The sequence below is a fragment of the Chanodichthys erythropterus genome, chromosome 17 (assembly GCF_024489055.1).
Source record: "Chanodichthys erythropterus isolate Z2021 chromosome 17, ASM2448905v1, whole genome shotgun sequence".
NCBI classification, from domain to species: Eukaryota; Metazoa; Chordata; class Actinopteri; order Cypriniformes; family Xenocyprididae; genus Chanodichthys; species Chanodichthys erythropterus.
The window spans coordinates 15,370,214-15,397,586 of record NC_090237.1 but is presented as its reverse complement, the minus strand read 5'-3'; the positions used below and the strand labels follow the sequence as shown (position 1 = coordinate 15,397,586).

Genomic DNA, 27,373 nt, shown 5'->3' with positions numbered 1-27,373 from the left:
GGCTGTGCGCTTCTGTCTGTCTGGCCAGACTTGGTGCAATTGGATGGTTCTGCAGAGGTCAGGTACGGATGCCCTTCCCATAGGTGGATCTCTCCACTCAGTGTTTCAGAGAACCGGGGTTACGTCAGTAACCTATTGTTTCATTCTTACCTTGATAGTCTGAAATGCCCGTTCAATATAAACTCGATAGTACAGTCGGCAAAACAAGGATGCGGAATGCCAGAGCTATGTAAACAGGTCGCGTGCTGCGTTTATCCAATCAATGACACTGACATTGCAAATAAGACAAATGAGAATGCTAACCCAGGGTTTAGGCATGTACAATGTGAAACATCAGCTTATGAATACCCACAAATAATTGTTAACCCCGGGTAAATTATGAGCAGTGTGAAACGTGAAGCAAGATAACCCAGGACTTAGAATGACCCTGGGTTAACTATTTCAAGTGAGAAAAGTCCTACTGGGACCGACTGAGCAGTGTTTATTCCATTGCATTATAGACTCACAGAGACTGACTGGTTGTTTTTGTTTATCTGAAGAAAGAAAGTCATATTCATCGGGGATGGCATAAGAGTGAGTGAATGATGAGAAAATTTCCATTTTTGGGTGAACTATCCCTTTAAGCTGTAAAATTGTTTTTCTGAAAATTGCTTAAAATGCAAATTAAGGACTGTGAGTAAACTTTTCCTGACATTGTCAGCGCAATTTGTAAACAGTTAAGAAACACTGTTTGATTTATAATACAGAATGACCGGTAGCCTCTCTCACACATAAAAGTGGGTGTAAGTTAGCTACTATGTAAACAGTGCCAACAGGTCAGTGACCATGGTTTTTCACTGATTACATGAGAACGATGATGAAACAATATCATTAAAAACTAAATACAGATGCAATCTAATATGCATTTTATATTGTTTATATTTCACAGTATAAACAAACATGTAGGTATCAGATTAGCATCTGAATCAATGAAAAGTTATTGTGGATGACAACTAGTAGGCTATTTACTACTTATTTTCTATCTTACAGAATTTAAACAATTTGTACTGTGAATGATATCAGGAGGAGGAGTTATGCAATGTCTTATTTAGGACCTTGGCACAATATCTCAAAGCACCAACAAATTTAACTAATGTTTATCAAAAACTTATTAATCATTAATTTTAACACAAATAATTTCTCAATAGCTTGTTTGAGGCAATTGCCCTTTAAAATAAAGACACAGTCAAAGTTGTGTTCATAGAGTGTTCTGCATCAGCTTCATCATGGCATTCAATGAGCTTTGTGATTGGAAAGGGCTCCTTTTAGTATCTTCCCTCTTCCTCTCTGTCCATGGACAAACCTCAGGGCCGTAAGTAACTTTGAATGGTAATCGATCATTGAGAATATAGTGAATGGATTGAGCCACACATATACTGTTTGTAGTTCTTGAGTAAGATGCAGTGTTTTGCCCTGAAAAACAAAAGTTGCAGAGCTTTGATATTTCTCGACAGATCTTTCATGGTGACGTTTCCTGCTGTGATCGAGTCAGGATCTGAGGCCAAACTCTGTGCAAGTCTTCTCAAGCCCAATGAAAGCCTTGTCATGGACATTTATCTTGTTCATGGTGACCAGAGCACTTTACTGCTGCAGGAGAAAGCTGAGGAAGAGTTTCATCGCTGCTTTAACTTCACGGTTCGTCATCAAGAAATGTGCATTCATGCATAATTGAACTTTCTTGCTTAAGGTTTGATATAACTTGTCTCCCAACAGACACCTCAGGTAGAAGCAGAATCAGTGCAGAAAATAAAGGTAGAACTTCGGGGGGAAAACTTCAAAATGACCGAAGAGAGAAACGTCTTGTTGAAGCGTTACTACCCTTTGACTTTTATCCAGACTGATAAACCCATCTATATTCCAGGACAAACAGGTGAGTTGTGTATGTTTGTTTGAGATTTAAATGTCTGTGAATAAATACTACAGTTTCATTTGTTTCACACTGTTACTGACATAGTGGTTGTCATGTCTTTCCCTTTTTACTTGAGACAGAGGACACTCAATAATAGTCAGAAATAATAATCCAGGGACAAAAGAACTTGCGTTGCCTCTTTTTAATGCTCACATTGCACTTGTATATCAGAGCAATCACTTCGTCATCGCTACGTGACTCCACCCATTACTTACGTATTAAAGTCACAATTATTATTTTATTCATACATAACACTCCTCCCCCCCAAAACAGAAAGTCCACTTTTCTTTTACTTGTTTTTTTTTTGTTTGTTTTTTAAAGAACGTATCAACATGAAATAGAACAAAAACATCCTTACATCTGCAGCCAATTATTTAACGAAATTGAAATAAAGAACTTAAACTGTCAAATATTGTAGTTGCACATTTCCTTCTTCTTCTGTTTATCTATCTATCTTTTTTTTTTTTATTATTATTTCTATCACTATAAATCAAGCCTTTTTGGTGGGCGTCTTTCCCTAGTGGGATAGCGGCGTTCTGTGTTTGACACGGGCTCCGAAACAGGAATGATGGAGCTTGGTGTAGGTTGTTTTTCAGAATTTTCCATCTGCGGAATGCTTTCAGTCTCTGGTGGTGCAAGTCCTTCCACTGGTGTAAGTGGTGAGTCCACCATCACTTCTGGAAACATTGGAGAGTCTGAACAAACAATGGGTGTGGTAACAGCAGACTCAGCCTCCAGGGCAGATCCCAGCAACAGCTGATCCAAGTGTCTTTTCCAGATAAGCTTGTCAGATGTTAGTACAGTGTATGACACTGGGCCGGTCTGAGCTATCACTGTCGCTGGTACCCACTTTGGTCCTGAATTATAGTTGCGCGCCAGAACATTTTGTCCTGGATGGAACAGTCTGCTTTTTGCCTTCATGCTTCTCCGTTGAACTTGCTTCTGTTGCTGGCAAGTTATCACCTCTTTGACAGTGGAAGGTCTCAGTAAATCAAATCCAGAGCGCAACGAACGCTTCAACATCAGAGAAGCTGGAGAAACTTTTGTTGTCCCATGGCTGGTGTTTCGGTATGACAATAGGAAATCGTTCAGGCGCTGCTGAAGGCTCCCTTGTCCTTGTGATGTCTTTAGGGCGTGCTTTACGGTTTGAACCATTCTCTCTGCCAGACCGTTCGTGGCTGGGTGGTACGGAGCTGACTTAAGATGTTGTACACCACAACGTTGTAAGAACACAGCAAATTCTTGTGATGTAAATTGTGGCCCGTTGTCACTGATGAGCTGTTCAGGGTAGCCAAAACGGCTAAACATTTCTCCCAGTTTTACTACTGTTTTCTCAGCAGTTGTAGAGTGCATAACAGCAACTTCAGGCCACTTGCTGTGGGCATCCACCACTATTAACAACATCTTTCCCTCAACCGGGCCAGCAAAATCCACATGTACACGCTGCCACGGGGTTTCTGGCCAGTCCCACGGGTGTAATGGGGCCAGTTGAGGTTCGTTTCTCACTTGTTGGCAGGATGGACATGACTTTGCTTTACCTTCAATGTCCCCCTCAAGTCCCGGCCACCAAAAATAACTTCGTGCCATTTCCTTCATTCGCACGATACCACAATGGCCCACATGGAGCTGCTGAAGGACTGGTTTCCTCAACGATGGGGGAATGATGACTCTTTGTCCCCAGAGAAGACATCCTGAATGAACCGACAATTCGTTCTTCCTAGACAGGTATGGCTTCATGTTGGTGGTGTCCTTAGGGACATGTCCATCTTTTACCATTTCCAAGACTGCAGACAGAATTGGATCATTCCGTGTGCATCTTCTCACCTGTGTTGATGTCACTGGAGCCATTATGACTTGCTCAAAGTAGAAAATGTCTTTCTGCTTGCTCTCAGGACATGTCACGGGTAACGGTAGTCTTGATAGACCATCTGCATTTCCATGCAGCTCTGCCTTCCGATATCTAATTTCATATGTGTGTGCTGATAACAGCAGAGCCCATCTCTGCATTCGGCTCGCTGCTAGAGAGGGGATACCTGTGTGCGGCCCAAGAATGGTGGTTAAAGGCCGGTGATCAGTCAGCAGGATAAACTGCCTGCCATACAGGTACTGGTGAAATTTCCGAATACCAAAAATGATTCCCAAAGCCTCTCGCTCGATTTGCGCATACTTGCTCTCCGCTTTGTTCAAGGTGCGCGAGGCAAATGCAATTGGCCTCTCTTCTCCTGAAGGCATGATGTGGGAAATCACGGCTCCCACACCATAGGGTGATGCATCACAAGCTAATTGCAGGGGGAGTTTTGGATTAAAATGGGTCAGCACACCAGACTTTACCAGAGCTTTCTTGGCTTCTTGAAAAGTGGTCTCACATTGCTGTGTCCATTCCCATGCCTGATTACTACACAGAAGTTGGTGTAGAGGTTTCAGCAGTGTGGCTAAACCATTGATGAATCGACCATAGTAATTCAGAAGACCTATGAATGAACGGAGCTGGCTGACGTTCTGTGGTGCTGGAGCCTCTAGAACGGCTCTTACTTTTGAAGGTGCCTTGTGCAGTCCATCAGCATCGATCACATGCCCAAGATATTCAACAGACTGCTTGAAAAACTCACATTTGTCTTTTCTCACTCTTAAGCCATATTCCTTTAGTCGCTGGAGTGTACTATCCAGATTACTCAGATGCTCTGCTTCTGTTCTTCCTGTCACTAATATGTCATCTAAGTAGCACTGCACCCCCGACAGGCCACTTAATACCTGCTCCATGGCCCTCTGGAAAAGCGAAGGAGCCGAAGTGATACCAAAAGGAAGACGCTGGTATCTAAAAAGCCCTTTGTGTGTGACAATTGTCAATAACTCTTTAGAGCTCTCATCGACTTTCATTTGTAGGTAGGCTTGACTCAAATCAAGTTTGCTGAACCGCTTCCCCCCTGCCAAGCCAGCAAACAGATCATCAATGAGGGGAAGTGGATACTGGTCGGGAGACAATACAGGGTTTACTGTCACTTTAAAGTCACCGCAAATCCGAATAGACCCATCCTTTTTAAGCACGGGTACAATAGGCGTAGCCCAGTCACTGTTATTCACTGGTACGATGACTCCACTGGTTACCAGCTCTTCCAGAGCTTTCTCAACTTTTGATCTGATAGCATATGGCACAGAACGGGCTTTGCAACACTTGGGCTTACTATCAGGCTTGATGTCGAGTTTAGCAGTAATGTCTTTCATCGTACCAAGTTCATCCCTGAAAACACTAGCATGTTTCCCCAGAACAGTACTGAGCTCAGTGTTTCCCTTTGACACCATCTGCACCATCGGCCAGTCCAGTTTCATTGTTTCCAGCCATCCTCGTCCAAGTAAAGTTGGGTAGTCCCCTTTAACCACATACAGTGGCAATGTTGCTGACTGACCATTTAATTCCACTTCCACATCAATTACACCTCTTATGGCCACAGGCTCCCCCGTATATGTTTTCAACACGATATTGGTGGGCTTTAGACAGACATGTTTGAGTGTTTTGTGGTACACAGCATCTGACACTATAGACACAGCAGCGCCAGTGTCTATCTCCATACGCACCGGTTCTCCTTCAATGATGGGTGTCACCCAATAGCCTTTGGAGTCTCCTTCCATGGCTAGAATTTTTAGAGGAACTTCCTCCAAAGAGGAGTCAGTGTCGTCTGTGTACTCCTTGCAACTTGATTGCACTGTATACACATTTTTCTTTTTCTTTGATGTGCCAGGCATTTTATTGAATTTTTGTTTTGCAGTCTTTTGTTTTCCTCTGCAAACACGTTCTATGTGGCCTTTTTTTCCACAACTACGGCACACCAGTTCTTTACACCAACACTCCGATGCAAGATGTCCGACTTTCCCACACCTATAACATGTTGCATTTTTAGGTGCTTTACCAGGGGAATTCTGGAATGTGTTCATGTCAGCAGACAACTTATGCACTTTATCTGTGTTACTGAATTGCTGGGCTTCTTTAGCCGCAAGTTCCATGCTCACACTTATTTCAGTGGCTTTCTGCAATGTGAGATTACTTTCACTTAACAGTCTTTTTTGAATGGCTTCGCTTCGTAATCCACATACGAGCCTGTCCCTGATTGTATCATTCAAAACATCACCGAATTCACAATGTTCAGAAAGTTTCTTCAGAGCAGCCACAAACATAGTTACAGTTTCTCCCTCCTCCTGATTTCTCTTGTGAAATCGAAATCGTTCCGCTATCACCAACGGTTTAGGTGAAAAATGTGCGCTTAGCACAGCCACAATCTCCGCATAAGTTTTCTCACCTGGTTTCGCGGGCTGCACGAGACTGCGTAGCAAAGTGAAGGTCTTTGCACCCATCACACTGAGAAACGTAGGCACAATCTTCTCACCCTCAATGGCGTTTGCCTGCAGGAAATATTCAAATCGCTCCGTATATGAGCTCCATTGTTCAACATTTTCGTCGAAATGTCCGATATTGCCTATGACGCCAGCCATATCGTCTTACAGGCACCGAGTTCACGCCGCGTTCAGCCGTTTCCAGCACTTTACTCGTCCATTCGGCAATTCACACACGCAGAAGTTTTTCAAACATCCTCGTCGCCACTTTGTCATGTCTTTCCCTTTTTACTTGAGACAGAGGACACTCAATAATAGTCAGAAATAATAATCCAGGGACAAAAGAACTTGCGTTGCCTCTTTTTAATGCTCACATTGCACTTGTATATCAGAGCAATCACTTCGTCATCGCTACGTGACTCCACCCATTACTTACGTATTAAAGTCACAATTATTATTTTATTCATACATAACAGTGGTTTTATGGGATGTCATAAATGAAAGAACATTAGTAATGTCCAGGACACAACAGACAAACAGTTTGGCATTTCTCAGAGCCTCTAATGTTACACTGTAGCTCAGAAATGACAAGTGGAAAGTTTTATAATCTCATGTTATCTCACATTTCTCATTTCACAGTGAATTTCAGAGTTGTCACCCTGGATAAAAAATTCATACCCTTTGATCAGAAGGTTTGTATCCTAAACAAAAGCAACATTTTTTGTGTAATTATTTTATGTGTACCATACTCCAAATACTTTAAACCATGCATCCAGTCTTGCTCCTGGAGGGCCACTCTTCTGCAGAGTTTAACTCCAACCCCAATTAAACACACCTGAACCAGCTATATCAAGATCTTACTAGGCATACTAGAAACTTCCAGGCAGCAGTGTTGAGGCAAGTTGGAGCTAAACTCTGCAGGACAGTTTTTACAGCCCTGCTTTGAACAATAAATATATTACTTGTACAATAGATTGCTTGAATTTTTGTATTGCATTCTGTTACATTATTAATATTTATTCTATTGTTTTTAGTACAGTGCAGTCGTGCTGGAGGTAAGCACAACCAATCTTTTGCATGACATATACAACATTTGCTTTTAAAATTTCTGTTGTATTTACATCTGCTTAAAGTCGGCATGCAATGGAAGTTGCAATAGTTTTTTGTCCACTATTGTGAGGTATATCCATTGAAACAACTTGTAGGGCGGGACTTGATTTTGTCCACTGGGAATTGATTGGTCCATTGTGGTTTGCTATTGCTGTGATCTCATGGTTCACTTGTTGTCCTGCCCTCACACCAGTAAAGAAAAGAGATGTTTTTGCTGTAAGGTTTTCTGGAAGTAAGGACCCAAAAGCAGACAGATTCTTAAAGAACAATACTGGGTCGAGCCACCTGGCTCCAAGCCAACTGTACAGCAACCAAATACAGACAGCAAGGGAGAGAAGAAAGTCAGACAGGCATGATGGTCATAACCAGGGATGGACAGAATTAACCTTAGAGGTTAACAGTGATGCCAGAGGATAATCCACAAACCAGAACCAGAGACAAGATTAGAGTCAACACTGGGATAAGCAGACCGAGATTGGTGTGTTCTGCTGAAAAAAAACACAGCACTAACTGGGCAGAGGAGAGAGATGTGAGCAAAACAAAAAACTAGACTAATGAACTTGATTGGCAGACTTGACTTGACATGACTGAGAAATTAACACAAAAGTACAAAACATACTGGCAAATTGCAATCAGCTGCATACGTGGAAAGAATGACTAAATAAAGACTAGACTAGAGCGAAGAGAAGGAGAGATCAAACCCGAGTCTTGACAGTTGCAGTAGGAAGCGGAAGTTGTTTTGATTAAATATTACAAAGGCACATACATTTTGAAAAAAAGTGATGTGTATGGATTAGGGCTGTCAAAATAACACGTTAATTTCGATTAATTAATGCGTTGAGTAAAAAAAAAAAAATAACGCACATTAATCCATTCCGTATTGACCTTTGAACCTGGAGCCGTTCTCGTGCGCGTGAGCTCTCTCTCTGTTTTCAAAGTAAGCACCGTCTTTGCAATCTCTCTACCTCACACATAAATCAACTGACACAATACTAAAAGTCTGTAAGACCGAATCCATGTTTCCCGAGGCGTATTCGGAGAATGTTTTCCTAAATAACCGTTGGGTGTGAATAGTGCTCAAAAGAACATCACCTCATCTTCTCTGACAGGCGCCCTGCACGTGCAGCTGACATAAACCACACTTTCAGTAAACAAAAAGAAAATCATATCCAGTGGTGAAGTGTTTTCTGTGTTGACAAATCTTTTGCGATGTTCTAATAACAGTCGCGATTCGCACACAACGCGTAAACGTCCGCTAATGTCCAATTCGCGACCTAATGACTCATTTGAACAGATTCATTTGAATGAATCATCTGTCCACACGGTCTGTAATGAATCTTTTACTCGAACAACTCTGAAACGAGAACATTTGCTTACCCCATTTAGCAAGAGTGGTTAGTAAAATTAGCCTTAATAATCCACAGTATTTTCAGGTTACTTACATGACAATGTTTAGTAAATTAGGGCTACCTATAAAATCAGTTAGTTTAGGAGTGAGGTGAAACCAGAACAAAGCAAGTTGTTGTTAGCTAGGTGCATTCAATTGTATATGGTAGAAAATTATATTATTAGTTAATATAACTTCTAAATGCTACTTTTTAATACTTTTTAGGTTTAGCAAAAAAGCATATTCTCTTACAAAGCTATAAAATCACTTTTTTTGCAAAGAGGGCAAGAAAGAATTACAGTGAGAGTGACGGGTACTTTATTGTCAGTATCGGGCTCGCAGATCACGTGGGTAGGGCACTTTTTACTGTTTGTGTGGATGACCATGTCTGTCACCACCGAAGACCATTGTTGACCCAGGAAAAACCCTGCATTGATTCATTTGAATTGAAATATTTAATTCTTTCACAGAAAAAATTACTTATGCGATTCATTTAGAGATTAATTAATCACAGAGTATGTAATTAATTAGATAAAAAAAATTAATCGATTAACAGCCCTAGTATGGATAAATCATTTAGAATAAATATGGTAATATTCCATAAAAAAAGAAGAAATGTCAATTTTGATTTCATGGTGACTTAACATAATGTTCAGGATGTATGTAGTTGACTGTAACTAAACTGTCTGCACTGTGTGTTCTTTGGGATCAAACAGGACAGTCATTATAACAGGATTGGTCAGTGGACAAATATTTCCTCAACAAGGTGGATATTGCAACTCTCTCATGAGTTGAACCCAGAGGCTCGTGAAGGCGTGTACAAACTGAAGGCTTATATTGGTGAACGGCCGACCACACATAATTTTGAGGTGAAGAAGTATGGTAAGTTACAATATCACAGAACATTTTTGAAAGTGATTACAGCATTAATTCTCATTCAAAAATCTTTTTTAATTGATTCCCTGTATTTGATTTCTAGTTTTACCTAAGTTTGAAGTTACCATGAAAGCTCCAAAAGAAATAAGTTTTAGTGATAGCAAGGTGAATATAGTGCTTTGTGGGAAGTAAGTGAAGGTTTATTTTATTTTATTGCATTTATTAGTATTTTATTATAATATCCTATAATATTCCACTATTTCAAAAGTATAACTGACAGCATGTTCTTCAAAGGTACACATTTGTGCAACCAGTGGTTGGTAAAGCATGGGTGGAAGTATGCCGGGAACATTTGAAATATATTTCTCGACCTGACCTGATTTCACCATGTTTGGCTGAAACCACTGAGGTATGAGGCTATGTTATATTATGTTACTGTACGTTTGTGAACACATTTTCATCAGATACACTTTTTAATGGTTGTGTTTGTGTTCTTCAAGCAGATAAGTAAGATGGGCTGTGCCAACTTTACCTTGGACACATCAGTCTTTTTTAACTCTGAAAATGAGAGATTTCTGAAAGAATCTCTTACTGTAAAAGGGAGCATAACAGAAGAAGGAACAGGTGACAGATCTAAGCAGAACATGGACAACCACTTGCTAATCCTTTAAAATATTGGTAACACTTATGAGTGTGCTAATATGCATTAACTAATGGACAGATAATCTTAAGGTAATGTATGAAGAACTAAACCAATGTAAACTCATTCATTAATTATTGCTGCATCATAAGCTAATAATGAGCCTATTTGATTAATAGATGAAGTCATATGTGAATTGCTATTAATGAAATGTCTCTTCATGGATTCATTCCCTATCAATATCTAATATTAGACTTTTTATTAGTTGCTGATGCAGCAGTCATTAATGAATGACTTAGTTCTTCATGAGTCATACATTAACTCAGGATTATCTGTGTATTAGTTAAAGAGTTAGTTCACCCAAAAATGAAATTTCTGTCATTAATTACTCACGCTCATGTCGTTCCACACCCGTAAGACCTTCGATCATCTTCGGAACACAAATTCAAATATTTTTGATGAAATCCGAGAAGTATATGACTCATAGACAGCAATATAACCACCACTTTCAAGGTCCAAAAGATACTAAAGAAATCGTTAAAACAGTCAACGTGACTACAGTGGTTCAACCTTAATTTTGTGAAGTGACGAGAATACTTTTTGTGCACAAAAACAAAACAAAAATAATGACTTTATTTGACAATCTCTTCTCTTCCCTGTCATTATCCTTGCGCGGTTAACGCAGTAAGCACAGTGAAGGCTTCCATGTTTAAGTTCGATTGCCAGCTTAGAGAAGATATTGTTGAATTAAGTTCCCTTTCAGTCGGTTACGTTCGACGTACGTCAGTAGTGACCGACGAATTGGGATATCGCTAGAGAGCCCCTATCAGCTTCGAGAGAACTAAAACAAGCCAATGGAATTGGCGTGCGATATTTGCATAATGCGCACCTCCCCTAACAGGTGGATATAAAAAGGGGGGCAGATGCAATCGCACTCTGTCTTTCGCTTCGGAGCCTACCTGGTGTCCTGCGGCTGTTTGAACTTCAAGCCTCTGAAGAAGTTTCGGCGCTTGTGTTGGTGTGACGACGCCTGCAGCGAGGTCGCGAGTTGGAGTGAGCCGGGTGGAAACATCCACTGTTTTCCCAGCGTTCCGCTGTAATTCCACTGGTTGGTCTGCGATTTGGTCTGGTTCCTCCTGTGTTTTTCTAAACACGTCGTGACGCTCCCTGTGTGTCTCGACACAAAAGAGCTGAAGTTTCCCCTTCTAAAAGAGCTTCACAGACAGACACTGCGTCTTTTTCAAGATGTCATTCTGTCTGTGCGTTTCTGGAGGCGGTCGTTTCCTATCCTCTCTGACGGCCACGATCACTTTCTCTCATGTCTGCTTAGCGTGCTGAGACTGTGTTTGTGGGTGGTCATATTTTCTTATGGAAATATGTCCACGTCGGCGCGTTGTTTGCTCGCCTTTCTCGTAAGGGCTTGAGCGCTCAGCGCGCCGTGTGCCGTCGAATTGCCGGCTGACAGCGCGCGTTGCCACGGCAACCCTGCGCGCTGTCTGATGCTCTAGATGCACGGTCGAGACTCGGCTGCCTTTAATGAGGTGGAGTCCCCTCACTTATTCCCCGATCTAGTTATTTTTCTGAATCAGAAAAGTGCTACTTTGGTCAATAAGCCTGGGTGACCAGAGGATCACAGTGGGGCAATACCCGCCGACTCATTCTCCGTGGGCCCCCCACTCCTCTAGTGCATTGCAAACATGTTGTGACTATGTTCGTGGGTGGATCATGTTTAGATACATGGCCACGTCGGTGCCCAGGGTGCCGTGTGTCGTCCAGTTGGGCGGCCACGTTCACTGTCCAACATGGCTGGTAGCTTCTGCATGGGTTGCTGGTCCTCCTTAAATATGGAGGACCTAACATCTTAGTCAGGGCTCCAGCAGAGGATCAGATGTCGACTGCTACATTGGAGAGAGTATTGTTGGGCTCTGAACATGAAGATGAGGCTGAGCGTCCCACGGTTGTGGCGTGCTCATGCCGAATCGGATTCAGACTTGGCAACCATGCTTTCCCGGGCCCCTGGGGGTGTCGTGCGACGCGTACTCGCCTTGCCGCGCCCCCTGGCTTAGCCCGGATGTGCATGAGAAAACTTGGCAGTTTGTGGCCTTTTTTGGCGTTAATATGGAACGCCAAGAGGGTCATAATCTGCACTACAAGTTTTTTCTCTCTCACTACCCCCTAGGGTGGGGTGGCAGTGCTACGGGCACACCACCTCTGCCCTGCATGAGTCTTGGCCCCTGGCAAGTCTGCAGTAGGTCAAAGCACTCATTGCATGTGGGTAGTTCTGAGTCGGGGTTGAGCTACGCAGGATGCAAATCAAAGCGCAGGCCCCTGGCCAGACAATGTCCACCATGGTGGTCCAGAAACACCCCTGGCGAGTCTTGCTGGGATGTGCCGTCGTCAAAGAGTGCTTTCTCGATGCGCTCATCTCACAAACTGGCCTTGAACCCAGCCCGCTCAACCCGCAGTCACCTGATTAGCGGGAGACGGTCCTGGAGATATGGCGACCTGGAGCTGACGTAAACGGTTCTTTCTCCCCGGAGGAGGGCCGGGTGGAGAATTGGTCTGGCTCTCCGGAGTCCAGCGGTACCCACTAAGAACTGTTTTCCGATCCTCTACGTCCCAAGAGTGTGGCTGGCGATGTGCAGCGCCCCGCGTTGCTACTCCCAGCCCCCTCTCACCTCGCCAGCAGGTGTCAGTGTGTTGGTGCAGGCCGCGCCCCGTGTGCCGTCTCCCATACGCACTGCTACCTCGCAGAGTCTGATCACACTCTGGGCCGCTACCACGCCGCCCGAGTCGGGTCCCCGTACTCTGGTTCGCTGCCCCACCCCCGGTACGTCTGTGGTGCGTTTGGTTCTGCGGGCTCGGTGTCTGGAGGCCTGGTTAGTGCCCCCAGCCCGTTCCGCTGGCTCATGCGTACTATCAGACTCGGCTATGCGATTCATTTCGCCCGGTGTCCTCCGGCGTCCAGGGGTGTCCACTTCACTTAGGTGTCGTTGGACATTGCACCTGTTCTCCGAGTGGAGATTGCTGTCCTCCTGGCGAGGGATACAATCGAGCCGGTCCCTCCAGCCGATTTGAAGTCAGGTTCAGCCCTACTTCATTGTACCCTAAAGGGCGGTGGGCTATGGCCAATCCTGGATCTGCGCGTCTTGAACCGGTACCTTCAGGCTGCCGTTTAAGGTGCTCATGCAGAAGCGCATTTTCGAGTGCGTCCGTCCCGGGGTTTGGTTTGCAGCATTCGACCTGAAGGATGCATACTTTCATGTCTCGATTCTGCGCTCGGGTCGAGCATGTCAGTACAAACTCCTACCCTTCGGGCTGGCCCTGTCGCTCCACGCCTTACACGGTTGCGGAGGTGGCCATTGTTCCCCTCAAGGAACAGGGCGTTCGCATTCTCGACTGCCTCGACGACTGGTTGTTCCTGGCCAGCTCGCGAAGCAGTTGTGCGTACACAGGGAGATGGTTTAGCTCACCTCAGCCTGTTGGGTCTTTGGGTCAGCTGGGACAAGAGCAAACTCGCCCCCGGGCAGAGGATCTCTTTTCTCAGTCTCGAGCTAGACTCGGTCGCCTGGATTGTGCGCCTCTCTGAGGAGCGCGTCCAGTCGGTGTTGAACTGCCTGAGTTCGCTCAAGCGCAGGATGGCGGCCCCACTGAAAGACTTCAGAGGCTCCTGGGGCATGTGGCATCTGCAGCCGCGTTTCGCCGCTCAGGTTGCTCCATATGAGGCTGCTTCAACACCGGCTCCGCGACTGGGTCCCGAGATGGCCGTGGCAGCGCAGCACGCTCAGTGTCCTCGTGACACAGAGCTGCCGCCCTACCCTCATCCGGTGGTCGGACCCTTTGTTCCTGCGGGCGGGAGTACCCCTTGGACGCTGTGGTCCACACAGATGCCTCTACCACCGGATGGGGGGCCATGTACAACGGGCATGCGGTTCGGGTCTTGGACGGGGCCTCGACTGCATTGGCATATCAATTGCCTCGAGTTGCTAGCAGTATGTCTTGCACTGGGCCGCTTCAAGGAGCTGCTGTCAGACAAGCATGTACTGGTCCGCTCGGACAAGCACGGCGGCCGTTGCGTACATCAACCATCAGGCTGGTCTACGCTCCCGTCGCATATCGCAACTCGCCTGCCATCTCTTGCTATGGAGTCAGAAGCATCTGAGGTCGCTTCAGGCCACTCATGTCCCAGGTGTGCTTAACCGTGCAGCCTACGAGCTCTTACGGCAGCCTCCACTTGCGGGCAAGTGGCGGCTCCATCCCCAGGCGGTCCAGCTGATCTGGCACTACTTCGGCGAGGCCCAGGTAGTCCTGTTGCCTCCCCAGGAACTGCCCTTGGCCAGTGGTTTTCCCTGACCGGCGAGTCGCTCGGCACGGATACCCTGGCACTCAGCTGGCCCCGGGGCCTACGCAATATGCGTTTTCCCCCAGTGAGCCTTCTCGCACAGCTCCTGTGCTAGGTCAGGGAGGATGAGGAGCAGGTCTTGTTAGTGGCTCCATATTGGTCACTCGGACCCGGGTTTCGGACCTAATGCTCCTCACGACAGCCCCTCCTTGGCCGATTCCTCTGAGGAAGGACCTCCTGACTCAGAGATGGGGCTTCCTATGGCACCCGCGTCCCGTCCTGTGGAACCTCCACGTGTGGTCCCTGGACGGGATGCGGAGGTTCTGGGTGATCTCCCGCAGGCGGTCGTAGACACCATCACTTCCGCTAGAGCTCCTTCACGAGAAGCCTCTATGCGTTGAAGTCGAACCTATTCGTTGAATGGTGCTCCTCTCGCAAGACGAGAGGACCCCCGATCATGCTCGGTCAGATCTGTGCTTTCCTTCCTGCAAGAGGGCTTGGAGCGAAGGCTGTCTCCCTCCACCCTCAAGGTGTATGTTGCCGCTTCGCTGCACATCTCCATGCAGTTGATGGCAAGCCCTGGGGAAACACGGTCTGATCATCAGGTTCCTGAGGGGGGCGAGGGGACTGATTCCTCCTTGCCCACCCTCCTTACCCTCTAGGGATCTCACCTTAGTTCTTAGCTAACTTCGGCGTCATCCCTTGAGCCTTTGCAATTAATCGAGTTAAAAGTACTGTCTCTTAGACCGTCCTCCTGGTTGCATTGGCCTCATGTTAAGAGGGTAGGGGACCTGCATGCATTTTCGGTCGACGAATCGTGCCTGGAATTTGGGCCTGGGGATTCTCACGTCTTCCTGAGACCCCGGCCTGGATATGTGCCCAAGGTTCCTACCACTCCCTTCAGAGATCAGGTAGTGAACCTGCAAGCGCTGCCTTCGGAGGAGGCAGACCCAGCCCTAGCTTCGCTCTTTCCAGTTCGCGCCCTGCGTGTTTACGTGGATAGAACTTGAAGCTTAGGACCTCAGATCAGCTCTTTGTCTGTTACGGAGACCAGCAGAAGGGAAAGGCTGTCTCCAAGCAGAGGATGGCCCACTGGTTAGTGGATGCCATCGCCCTGGCTTATGTTCCCAGGGCGTGCCTTGCCCGTTCGGGTTGAGAGACCACTCCACCTGAGTGGCCTCTTCCTGGGCGCTGGCTCATGGCGCCTCGCTGACAGATTGTAGAGCTGTGGGCTGGGCGACACCCAACACGTTTGCTAGGGTTTTTAGCTTACGTGTAAGCTGGTTCTTCCCGTGTACTCGCTTCCACCAGCCGGTAGACGCGTTGAACCTGTGCTCGTGTCGGCTTGCAATGCCACTCCCACCCCCTGGGCAGGATATGTGCATCTGTTGACTCCAGTCGTGTTCCCCGTTCGGTGAACCCTGTCGAGTTCCTCCACCTCCACCTTCGGCTCGGGCATTGCGGAGTGTCTGATGCCAGACCAACATCCATCTTCGATGTTGTCTGTTGGTTGGGTTCCATATGTTGCAATCCCTCTACGTGAGTGATTCCATATGTGTATTGTCCACGGTTACTCCCTACGGTGAGCCCGTGTCTTTCCCTTAGCAGAGCTTCTGCTTTCTCCTGTCAGATGAGTCTCCCCCTACTCAGGTGGAGCCATCCCAGGGACTCATATGCGTTCTGCCCTGCGGGCCAGTCCATATGTTTTCCATGTAAATTCCTTCCCCTCTGGGTAGGTAGTGGTTCCGCAGCGTTCCTTACGGGTTCGCTTCCCCAGTGTAGTCTAGTTTACTTAGTGGGTATATCGGAACAGCAGTAGACTTCCCGGCGTAAGCTCGCCCCCTTCTCCGTCCCCTTGGTGCGACGGGCGGCTAGAGCCTGCGCTGGGCACTGGAAGGGGTTTCGTAACTGTGGCGTTTTAGTTGGGATCCCAATTCGTCGGTCACTACTGACGTACGTCGAACGTGACCGACTGAAAGGGAACGTCTCGGTTACGTATGTAACCCTCGTTCCCTGAAGGAGGGAACGGAGACGTACGTCCCGTCGCCACAGTTTCTGTACCCTCGCTGCAGTGCGGACACCGGTTGTCTCCTCAGCGAAAAACAGAGTGCGATTGCATCTGCCCCCCTTTTTATATCCACCTGTTAGGGGAGGTGCGCATTATGCAAATATCGCACGCCAATTCCATTGGCTTGTTTTAGTTCTCTCGAAGCTGATAGGGGCTCTCTAGCGATATCCCAATTCGTCGGTCACTACTGACGTACGTCTCCGTTCCCTCCTTCAGGGAACGAGGGTTACATACGTAACCGAGACGTTTTGTTTTCGCACACAAAAAGTATTCTCGTCACTTCATAAAATTAAGGTTGCAGACCTTAATGTCGATTGTCTTTAGTACCTTTCTGGACCTTGAAAGTTGTGATTATATTGTTGTCTATAGACGAGTCAGATACCTCTTGGATTTAATTAAAAATATCTTAATTACATGAGGGTGAATAATTAATGACAGAATTTTAATTTTTGGGTGAACTAACCCTTTAAGCATGAATTAATGCAAATTAGTGCACTCATATTGTAAAGTATTACCATGTTATTAATTTGTTTGTCTTTCCAGAAAACACAGTGGAGAAGTCTGAAACAATATCTCTGACATATGAAAGTGGTAAAGCAACGTTTACTGAGCTACCTGAATTTTATGAACATGGGTCAATTATAAAAGGACAGGTATGTTTGAATGCTGTCTATGTTATCTGTTATTAAAGGGATAGTCTGTCATCATTTACTCACCATTAAGTTGTTCCAAACCTGTATACATTTCTTTGTTCTGCTAAACAATAAGGAAGATATTTTAAAGAAAGTTTTTAACCAGGCCTCTTTGGGGCACCATTCACTTCCATAGTAGGAAAAATACTATGGCAGTCAGTGGTGCCTCAGTTACCCACATTCTTCAAAATATCTTCTTTTGTGTTCAACAGAACAAAGAAATTCATACAGGTTTTGAGTAAATGATGACAGAATTTTCATTTTTGGGTGAACTATCCCTTTAAATATTAAAATTTTGTCTGATTTTCTGTCTTTTTTTCCATTGAACAGATCAAACTTGCACATTTCAGTGGAGCACCTCTTCAGAACACAGAAGTTTATCTTTTGGAGGGTAAAAGGTGGACTTCAAAACGGCTCCTAAATCTCTCTACAGACAGTGATGGACTAGCCAGTTTCTCTCTTAATACATCCAATCTTTCTAAAAGTGATATTAACTTAATGGTATGATATTCAGTGCTCATCCATCCAGTGTTTGATAATTTAATATCTTTGTTACATGAAAAATAACTGTACATTCTTTGTTAAACAGGCTAGTGCATATCCAGAGTATCAGATTGAACGCTTTAAAATAGCTTACATCTCTACTGAAGAAAAAACGGTTCACCTCCTCCAGCCTGCCACTCCATACACCCCAACACTGAGTGAACTGATTATAGAGAATACTGAGCAACCATTAAAGTGTGACTCTGAGTTTACAGCCACCATCAAGTATTATTTTGTTGGAGAGACAATTGAAGACTTCAAAACGGACATTGTCTATATGGTGAGAACAGTTTGTGTTCTTATTTCTCTGTCTTTCAGTTCTTGTTCACAGCAGGTGTTTGAATGATTGAAAGAATGTTTCAGGAACATCATGCTAACCTTTAAATAACACTCTATTAACATTAAGGAAACTGGACATTTTTATGTTCTTGGAATGTTACAAATCAACGTTCCAAGAATGTTGAATTTTTAATCAAAATTAAGTTGAAAGAACGTTTGAGAACACGTTCCTCTAACATCAAGAAAACTAGACATTTTTTTACGTTCCCAGATCCAACACTGAATATTTGGAGGACGTTCTTATAACAAAATTCTGTTAGCTGGGTTGTTATCGATGTTTGTCATCTGTCTGTTTCAGGTCTTGTCCAGAGGAGTGATCGTTCATCATGGATATGAGAAGGTTGAAGTGAAATCTTCTAATGGAGTAGCAAGAGGCACAATGTCATTCAAACTGTCTATTAGTGCAGATCTGGCTCCAGTAGTGCAGATTCTGGTGTACTGTGTTCTGCCCAGTGAAAATGTTGTTGTTGGTAGCAAAAATTTCGACACTGAAAAGTGTTTCAAAAAGAAGGTATGTATTGTAGCTTTAGAAATGAGCCTCTTTAAACTGTATTACTGACTCAAATCTAAAATAAACCCTATTGACTGTATGTCACAGGTGTCTCTGCAGTTTTCTCCTGTTAAAGCAGTTCCTGGTGAGAAAAACACTCTCCAGCTCTCAGCTCAGCCTGGTTCACTGTGCGGCCTCAGTGCTGTAGATCAGAGCGTCCTGATCCTGAAGTCAGGAGAACGCCTGGATACTGACAAGGTATAGATGTATAGCTCATCAAATGAAAAACTAACTTTAAAATCCATCCACAATACACTGAGACAATAACATTTTAACAACAAGTCTGTAGATTGTTTTTAATCTGAATATAAATGTTACCTTCATAGGTCTTTAACCTGCTGCCAGTACAATCATTATCAGGTTATCCTTATAACGCTGTGGATACACCAGAGTGCCTAGAAGTTAGACCTCGCCGAGCTGTGTCACTAGACCATGTTTACGACAGCTTGAAGGTAACAAACTGCTCGTAAAATAGTTATTTATAAAGAGGATGAAGGAGTACATAATGAAAATAATTAAAACAAAGATCAAGATTTTTGTAGTAGTATACCATACCCAAGGAATATGGATTTTTTATTTATTCATTTTATTTTAAACATTCAAGCCTCATATTACATTTTATGTGTCTGACAGAATGTGGGATTGAAGATGGTAACAAATTTGATTGTGAGACAACCCCTTTGTCTGAAATACCGAGGAATTGCTTATCACAGAGGCTATTCAAGTATGTTTTTATTAAATGAGTAATATGATGCATATTTTTTGTTTGTTTTGTTACATACAATTGCAGAAAGTGTTTAAAGGCTGGAATACACTACACAACTTTTCAATTCTGAAAAGATTTTAAAACACTAAGCATCATGCACTTGGCAACTTTGTAAACGGGTACAGAGAAATACTGGGAATCATACACTAAACAACTGAGGATCACACACACAACCAGACATTTGAGTTGTTCCAAACACAACAAACTCACATAAACATGCACCTTGTGGACTAGGAGACGCATGACAATTGACAATGTGTTTGATATCATAAAACTGAATGGAATGAAGCTATAATGAAATATAATGTGCCCATTATTTGCTAAAAGGGTTTCTGTGAAATCTGTCAACTCAAATCTGCAGTCTGCAACTGAATTTTGGCAACGTGTGTAGAGTATTCCAGCCTTAAATGGAATGTGAAATCATGAGACTGGAAATCAACCTTGTTCTGTTGTTGTAAGTTAACAGTTGACATCTAAAATGGATTCAGATGCATAAACAAACAAAAGCGTTTTGGCCAAGTAAATGCATAAATATACTGATGGGTGAATTCAGTAGAAATCAATTGCACCTGCTGAGAGCACTGTTTATTTGCACAAATTCAGATGATGGGAGGATCATGATAGAGTATTCAGAAAGAAAGCTTTCATCTCCTGTGGAAACAGTTCGTACCTTTTTCCCAGAAACATGGATCTGGCAACTCAGTGAAGTGGGGTACGTAAATGGCATTAGGACTGCTCATTCAAGGATGCCAAACAAAGTTTGTAAGATGAAACTGAACATTACTAAGATACTTTCGACTACATTTTACTGTACTGTGTTGCACGACAGGGACTCTGGATCAGTTCAGGTTCCTGTCACGGTTCCTGACACCATCACCTCATGGGAGACGGAGGCCTTCTGTCTGTCCTCTGAAGGTCTGGGTCTGGCTCCTCCTGCTCATCTGACAGTTTTCCAGCCCTTCTTCCTGGAGCTCTCTCTGCCTTACTCCATCATCCGTGGGGAGATCTTTGAGCTGAAGGCCACTGTCTTCAACTATCTGTCCAAGTGCATCATGGTGAGATTTCACACTCAGTTTTATCAAATCATATCAAATATGCCACTAATCATGTGTGGTTGATTGACAGGTTAAAGTGACTCCAGCTCCTTCCTCAGACTACACTCTCAAAGCCTCCTCTGATGATCAGTATTCATCCTGTCTATGTGCTAATGGAAGAAAAACCTTTAAATGGATCCTCACTCCTTCTGTTCTTGGTGAGTTTTCCAGTCTGAATCATTGTTTCTCAGTGTTTGTGTCTGTTGTATCTTCACGTACATGTCTTGTGTTGTAGGAGTCTTGAATATTACAGTCAGTGCAGAGGCAGAGGCGTCCCAGACTGTGTGTGACAATGAGATTGTGAGCGTCCCAGAGAGAGGACGCATTGACACGGTCACACGAAGTCTGCTCGTACAGGTCAGCGCACGTCAAACAGATTTCAGACATAATTTATCCATGATCCTAATGCTGCTCATATCAGTATGATGAGTTGATGTGATTGTTTTATGCTGCAGGCTGAAGGAACTGAAAAGACAGAGACTCACAGCTGGTTACTGTGTCCAAATGGTTTGTCCACAGACTATATTTAGCATCATAGTGTTACTCAGCTGATCACTGATGTGTGTTTCTGTCTCTCTGTTTCATAGGAGACAGTCTCTCAGAGGAAGTGGATCTGACTCTTCCTAAAGATGTGATAGAGGGATCAGCCAGATCCACTGTTTCAGTCATTGGTAACATTTACAAATACAAGCAGAAATTAGGAGATTGGGTTTGGATTATAAAATATATTTTAACTTGTGTATGGTTTATAGGAGACATATTGGGTCGGGCACTGAGGAATCTTCACGGATTATTGCGGGTGCCGTACGGCTGTGGAGAACAAAACATGGCTGTTCTTTCTCCCAATATTTACATTCTGCAGTATCTGGAGAACACGGAGCAGCTCACCTCAGCCATCCGAGAGAGAGCCACCGGCTTCCTGAAGAGCGGTGAGAGACATAGTATTTTCTTGAAATGATTTGAGATGTTTAGTAGTTATTCAGACACATTTGGTCAACTCAAATGAACATCTTAATCATTGTCAAACTCAACAGGATACCAGAGACAACTGAACTACAAGCATAACAGTGGAGCATACAGCACATTTGGTTACGGACAAGGGAATACTTGGTAAAAACTTTTTTATCAAAGAAAATATTAAAAGTTAATATACAAGAATAAACCCAGCCAGATTGTGCAAAATATTGGATATTATATCTATAAGAGAATATTAGAAAATTAATAGTTTGCCTGTTCTTCTGCATTCTTTTGAATTCAGTTAATTTCTGGAGTTAAAGTACTGCTACAGCTAATGACATTGTGTATATTACCACACCACCAGGTTGACTGCTTTTGTCCTGAGGTCTTTTGGCAGAGCACAGAAATACATATTTATTGATCCACAAATTATTCAGAGTGCAAAGAACTGGTTAATAAACAGACGGGATTCAGACGGCTGTTTTCTCCATCAGGGAAGACTGTTCAACAACAGAATGAAGGTATTTCACTTGTTTCCAGTAGTCATAAGGGGCTGTATTCACAAAACATTTTGTCTTACCATTAAGAGTTCTCCTAAATAGCAGTAAAAGTTCTTAGGTAAGAGTCAATTTTTGCTAAGGAATAGAGAGAAGAGAGTCATCTGCCTGGTTCAGACTACATGATTTTAGCCCTATTTTGCTATGGATGATGTCAACACACTTACATACTATGCTCACAGTGATTGGCTGATAGAGGAGCGGTCTCTGTCAGTGATTTAGTCATAGAAATATTGTAGAACTAGGTATCATGTTGCCATATTCAAATAAAGGTTTTAAAATGAAGGTTAAGTGTCACTAATTAAACAATTATTATGTTCAGCTTATTGTCAGACTCTTACAAGTCTGTGTCTCAAGAGATCGCAGAATTCAAGCAACAAAAGATGTTTTATAAACAAAGTTCAGGAGGAGCATGTTCAAATGGTCTATACATATATATACAGACAGTTTCCTGCATCCCTCTGCCACCCCGACTCCTCACTTTCAGCTGGTTCCTATTCCCAACTGGGGAGGTTTTGGGGTGGGGTACTTTGGGTACAAGCTCCAAGCTCAGAGGCCTTGATCCCCTCGGACAGTACCCCAAATGCACTTATTTTATTCTTTTACTCTATTCGATCATTTGTAAGTGTGAACTCATGAAACAACTGCCACAGGTAAGAAGAATTTGTTATTTATTTATATTTTACTAAAGATTTATTTTCGCCATTTTTTCCTTTTTATTATGGTAGGGCAGTGAGCAGACAGGAAGCCAAGTGGTAGTGGGAAAGAGGGAGACAAGATCAGGAAAGGTCCACAAACTTGAACTTGGGTCACCTTAGCTGCCCACAAGGCTATTAGCATAGATGATGGGACATAATTTTAAATTTGACTGCAGTGTTTTTTTCTCCATCATTCAGTGTATTTTTCCTGTACATAAATGAAACTTTGTTATGTAATCGCATATTAAAATCTATAATATTTATTGCATTTATGAGGAGAAGGCTCAGCACCCAAGGCTCTGTCTTTGGGGAATTAATGAGTCGGATTGCCGGAAACAGCCATTTTAGGATTGTTTGTGATTTGATCTTAGTGACTTAGGAGTCATCTTGACTACCCCTTACTTTTCACAGATTTAGGAGCTAATTTTAGCACTTAAATGATTTGTGAAATACTCTTATGCTGCGTTCACACCGAACGCGTCTGGGGCGTCTGACTTACATGTTAAGTCAATGCAAACGCGCGTCTAGAGGTCCTGCGGCGCGAATCAAGCGTCTAGCGCGGCGCGAATCGGCCGTTGACGCGCGAATGGCGCGGCGCGAATTGAGCGTTCACGCGGCTGACGCGCGAATTGAGCGTCTGACGCCCAAACGCCCGAGTTGAAAAATCTGAACTTTGGCGTAAATTCGCGGCTCGTTAACCAATCAGGGACTCTGCTTTGGTAGTAACGTGTTTATGATGTGATCAGTGATGCCGGAGACCAGAACAAAGATGTCGCTGTGTGTAACGTTAGCCACCCTGAGTTCTGTGATGTGTCATTATATTTTTATCGAGACAGGAATAAAAAGGACCTTGCCTGGAAGAGAATAAGCGAAGAAATCGGACAATCTGGTTAGTTGTAAAACTTTTTGCATGATTTTAGCCGTTGATACTAGCCCACCTTCTAGCTAGCAAAAGTCGGCCGGCATAACCGAGTTAAATTGCCGCTACAGGTTTCCAACTGACGAGATTATGTGTTTATTCAGAGGATCTGTGCAGAAAGAGATGAAAGCCCCTCCCAAGACGCGAATTCGCGTCTGAACACACTTTGTTTATACGCGCGAATTGAGCGAATTTTACGCGCGTCTGAAGCGTCTGACTTCAAAATGTTCAAGCGTCCAACTAGACGCGTCTGGCGCGAATTTGACGCCCCAGACGCGTTCGATGTGAACGCAGCATTATGCTGCGTTCACACCGAACGCGTCTGGGGCGTCTGAGGCGTCTGACTTCAATGCAAACGCGCGTCTAGAGGTCCTGCGGCGCGAATCAAGCGTCTAGCGCGGCGCGAATCGGCCGTTGACGCGCGAATGGCGCGGCGCGAATTGAGCGTTCACGCGGCTGACGCGCGAATTGAGCGTCTGACGCCCAAACGCCCGAGTTGAAAAATCTGAACTTTGGCGTAAATTCGCGGCGCGTTAACCAATCAGGGACTCTGCTTTGGTAGTAACGTGTTTATGATGTGATCAGTGATGCCGGAGACCAGAACAAAGATGTCGCTGTGTGTAACGTTAGCCACCCTGAGTTCTGTGATGTGTCATTATATTTTTATCGAGACAGGAATAAAAAGGACCTTGCCTGGAAGAGAATAAGCGAAGAAATCGGACAATCTGGTTAGTTGTAAAACTTTTTGCATGATTTTAGCCGTTGATACTAGCCCACCTTCTAGCTAGCAAAAGTCGGCCGGCATAACCGAGTTAAATTGCCGCTACAGGTTTCCAACTGACGAGATTATGTGTTTATTCAGAGGATCTGTGCAGAAAGAGATGAAAGCCCCTCCCATGACGCGAATTCGCGTCTGAACACACTTTGTTTAGACGCGCGAATTGAGCGAATTTTACGCGCGTCTGAAGCGTCTGACTTCAAAATGTTCAAGCGTCCAACTAGACGCGTCTGGCGCGAATTTGACGCCCCAGACGCGTTCGGTGTGAACGCAGCATTAGGAGTCCTAAAATTAGGACTTAAAATTAGTTTTTCCTGAATCGACAAGTTAGAAGCTACTTTTAGCCTTAAGATGTTTTGTGACTACGACCCTCTGTCTGAGAATGAATTGAATATTTGTCTTTATTTCCGTTTCTCATATATTCCAGGGTGGAGTGAATGATAATGTGACCATGACTGCCTACATTACTGCATCATTGCTTGAACTGGAAACTCCAGTCACTGTAAGTTCATCTACAGGAAACACAATATAAACTCATAGAAAAATGACACTCACAGCGTCTGTTTCTCTGTTTTTGTCACAGGATCCTGTCGTCAGTAAAGGTTTGTCATGCTTGAGGTCCGTCATTGAGGATGTCAAAAACATTTACACCACTGCTCTGCTCACCTACACTTTCAGTCTGGCTAGAGACACGGACACTCGACAGCAGCTTTTCAAGAAACTGGAGGATGTTGCTATTTCAGACGGTAAGAGGTTTGTTTCTGATGACTTTCTGTCATCATTTATGACAGTACTATTGTTTTTTGTCATGCTCATTGAGTTACTCTTGTGTCTTTTGTCATTAAGGGTCTCTTCTCCACTGGTCTCAGTCTGCATCTGCTGATGACTCTGATTCTCTGGCAGTGGAGATCAGCTCATATGTGCTGCTAGCTGTTCTCACTGCAGATTCAGTCACTACAGCTGATCTGGGCTATGCTAACAGGATTGTCAGCTGGCTTGTGAAGCAGCAGAATGCCTATGGAGGATTCTCCTCCACACAGGTTACTCAAACTGCTCTAATAAAACACATTATTGTTGAATGTGCTGGTGTGAATGAGTAAAAGTGACATTACTGAACTCATTATTTCCCAGGACACAGTGGTGGCTCTTCAGGCTCTGTCTTTGTACGCCACCAAAGTGTTCAGCTCTGACGGCTCCAGCACAGTGACTGTACAGTCAGCAGGAGACTCTCACCACTTTGAGGTCAATCAGGACAACAAGTTACTGTACCAGGAGAAGCAGCTGCAGAACGTTCCAGCCAAATACAGCATTGAAGTGAAGGGCTCGACCTGTGTGTCTGTGCAGGTCTGTAGTGTTCAGCTTCATTTACTCACACTCACTTTCTCTCTTGGCATTTTATGGTTATTCTGCTTTGAAACGGTTTATTAATTTATTTTTGTTTGTGTTGAATCTCTCAGATGGCTCAGTTCTACAACATTCCCACTCCTACTGGAGCTAAAACATTGAGCATTGAAGCTAAGATTGAAGGAGATTGCAAGAAATCCTCTGGACAGTACCTATTGTTAAATTTCACTGTGAAGTAAGAACAATAACTTTATGCTATAAGACATGATTTTGGTTATTGCTTTAGTTCAGTCAACATAAACTCTGGTTGTTCATATTTATTTTTTTCCAGATATGATGGTCCACAGGCAAGAACTAACATGGTCATTGTGGATATTAAACTCTTGTCAGGATTCACAGCTGATACATCAATGGTGCGTTTGACTATGTGAAGTGATTCATTATTAGATTTACTGTACTGTCGCTGTGAATCTACTGTAAGATGGTGCAGCTATGGCTGATATTGTCCTGCTCACTTCTTGATGAACAGCATGATAGCTTACAGAAAATAGCTCTCCTGTTGGGCGTGTGACAAATCATACATTTATTTCTAAAAAAATCACTTTTTCCACAGCTTGAACCTCAAAGCACTTCAAGCGAATCACTTGTGGAACGGGTCGATTCTAAAGATGATCATGTCATCGTGTATTTGAAAGAGGTGGGAGAACCGCAACATTCATATGATAAGATACAGCAATTCATTTACATTTTTATTCACTGTTTATCCTCCTGCAGGTTCCAAAAAATATTGCAGTCAATCGCCAGTTACAATTAAAACAGATTCTTCCAGTGAAGAATCTCAAGCCAGCTGTGATTAAAGTGTATGATTACTACCAAACAAGTAAGATTTGATGTGCCATTTTTCATTGTTTTTATTATGTGATTCAAAAGTATCAGTTGGCATTAAGCTAATTTCTTGGTATCAATATTTTCCTCAGGTGATCTGGCGGAGACTGAGTATTCATCTCACTGTGAATGAAGTGTCGTGCTTCAGTTCTGCAGCTTGGATAGATGTGTTTGAATGCTACTAATGTTTTTATTCAGTGTTTATATCTTTTCCTGGGCAAATGAGTTTCCTGATTAGCCTGTTTTATTAAACCCAAACAACCTGAAAACACTTTGGTGAGCTTACTGTGTTTTTGTTTTTGATTTGTAGCTGCTTACATACTATGGCAATATTTCAGTGTCAGATTAGATATTTTTTGCACTCAACTATCACCGCTTTCCTTGCGTATAAGGGAAAAGCTATCAGACTCCAATACTGGATGACAAATTGCCTTTTAAATCTCATACACTAGATGGTTGAGTACATATTGCATAGTATATGTGCATAGTGTATAGTATGTCATTTGGGACACAGCTACTGACACGAGAATGATTTACAAGAATGTGTTTAAGAT

General features: G+C 43.7%; 1 protein-coding gene across 2 annotated transcripts; it reads left to right on the top strand.

Annotated features, from left to right (window-relative positions):
- Positions 1–1,195: 1,195 nt before the first annotated feature.
- LOC137005077 (alpha-2-macroglobulin-like) lies at positions 1,196–27,117 on the top strand. 2 transcript variants are annotated; one of them, XM_067365850.1, is made up of 34 exons: positions 1,196–1,351; positions 1,494–1,674; positions 1,753–1,909; positions 6,914–6,966; positions 7,309–7,329; positions 9,488–9,653; positions 9,751–9,835; positions 9,942–10,056; positions 10,148–10,271; positions 17,241–17,350; positions 17,720–17,890; positions 17,979–18,212; positions 18,570–18,782; positions 18,870–19,019; positions 19,148–19,273; positions 19,455–19,545; positions 20,191–20,299; positions 20,417–20,642; positions 20,713–20,839; positions 20,917–21,038; positions 21,137–21,188; positions 21,269–21,352; positions 21,434–21,610; positions 21,716–21,791; positions 22,003–22,159; positions 25,018–25,092; positions 25,174–25,336; positions 25,437–25,630; positions 25,722–25,934; positions 26,048–26,169; positions 26,266–26,347; positions 26,548–26,631; positions 26,709–26,814; positions 26,912–27,117. In XM_067365850.1, the coding sequence occupies exons 1-34, from the start codon at positions 1,266–1,268 to the stop codon at positions 26,950–26,952; spliced, it is 4,293 nt and encodes a 1,430-aa protein (XP_067221951.1). In that variant the 5' UTR covers positions 1,196–1,265; the 3' UTR covers positions 26,953–27,117. The 2 variants fall into 2 exon arrangements, with proteins under 2 accessions (XP_067221951.1, XP_067221952.1); XM_067365851.1 differs by having other exon boundaries at positions 10,151–10,271; positions 26,912–27,115.
- Positions 27,118–27,373: the final 256 nt, after the last annotated feature.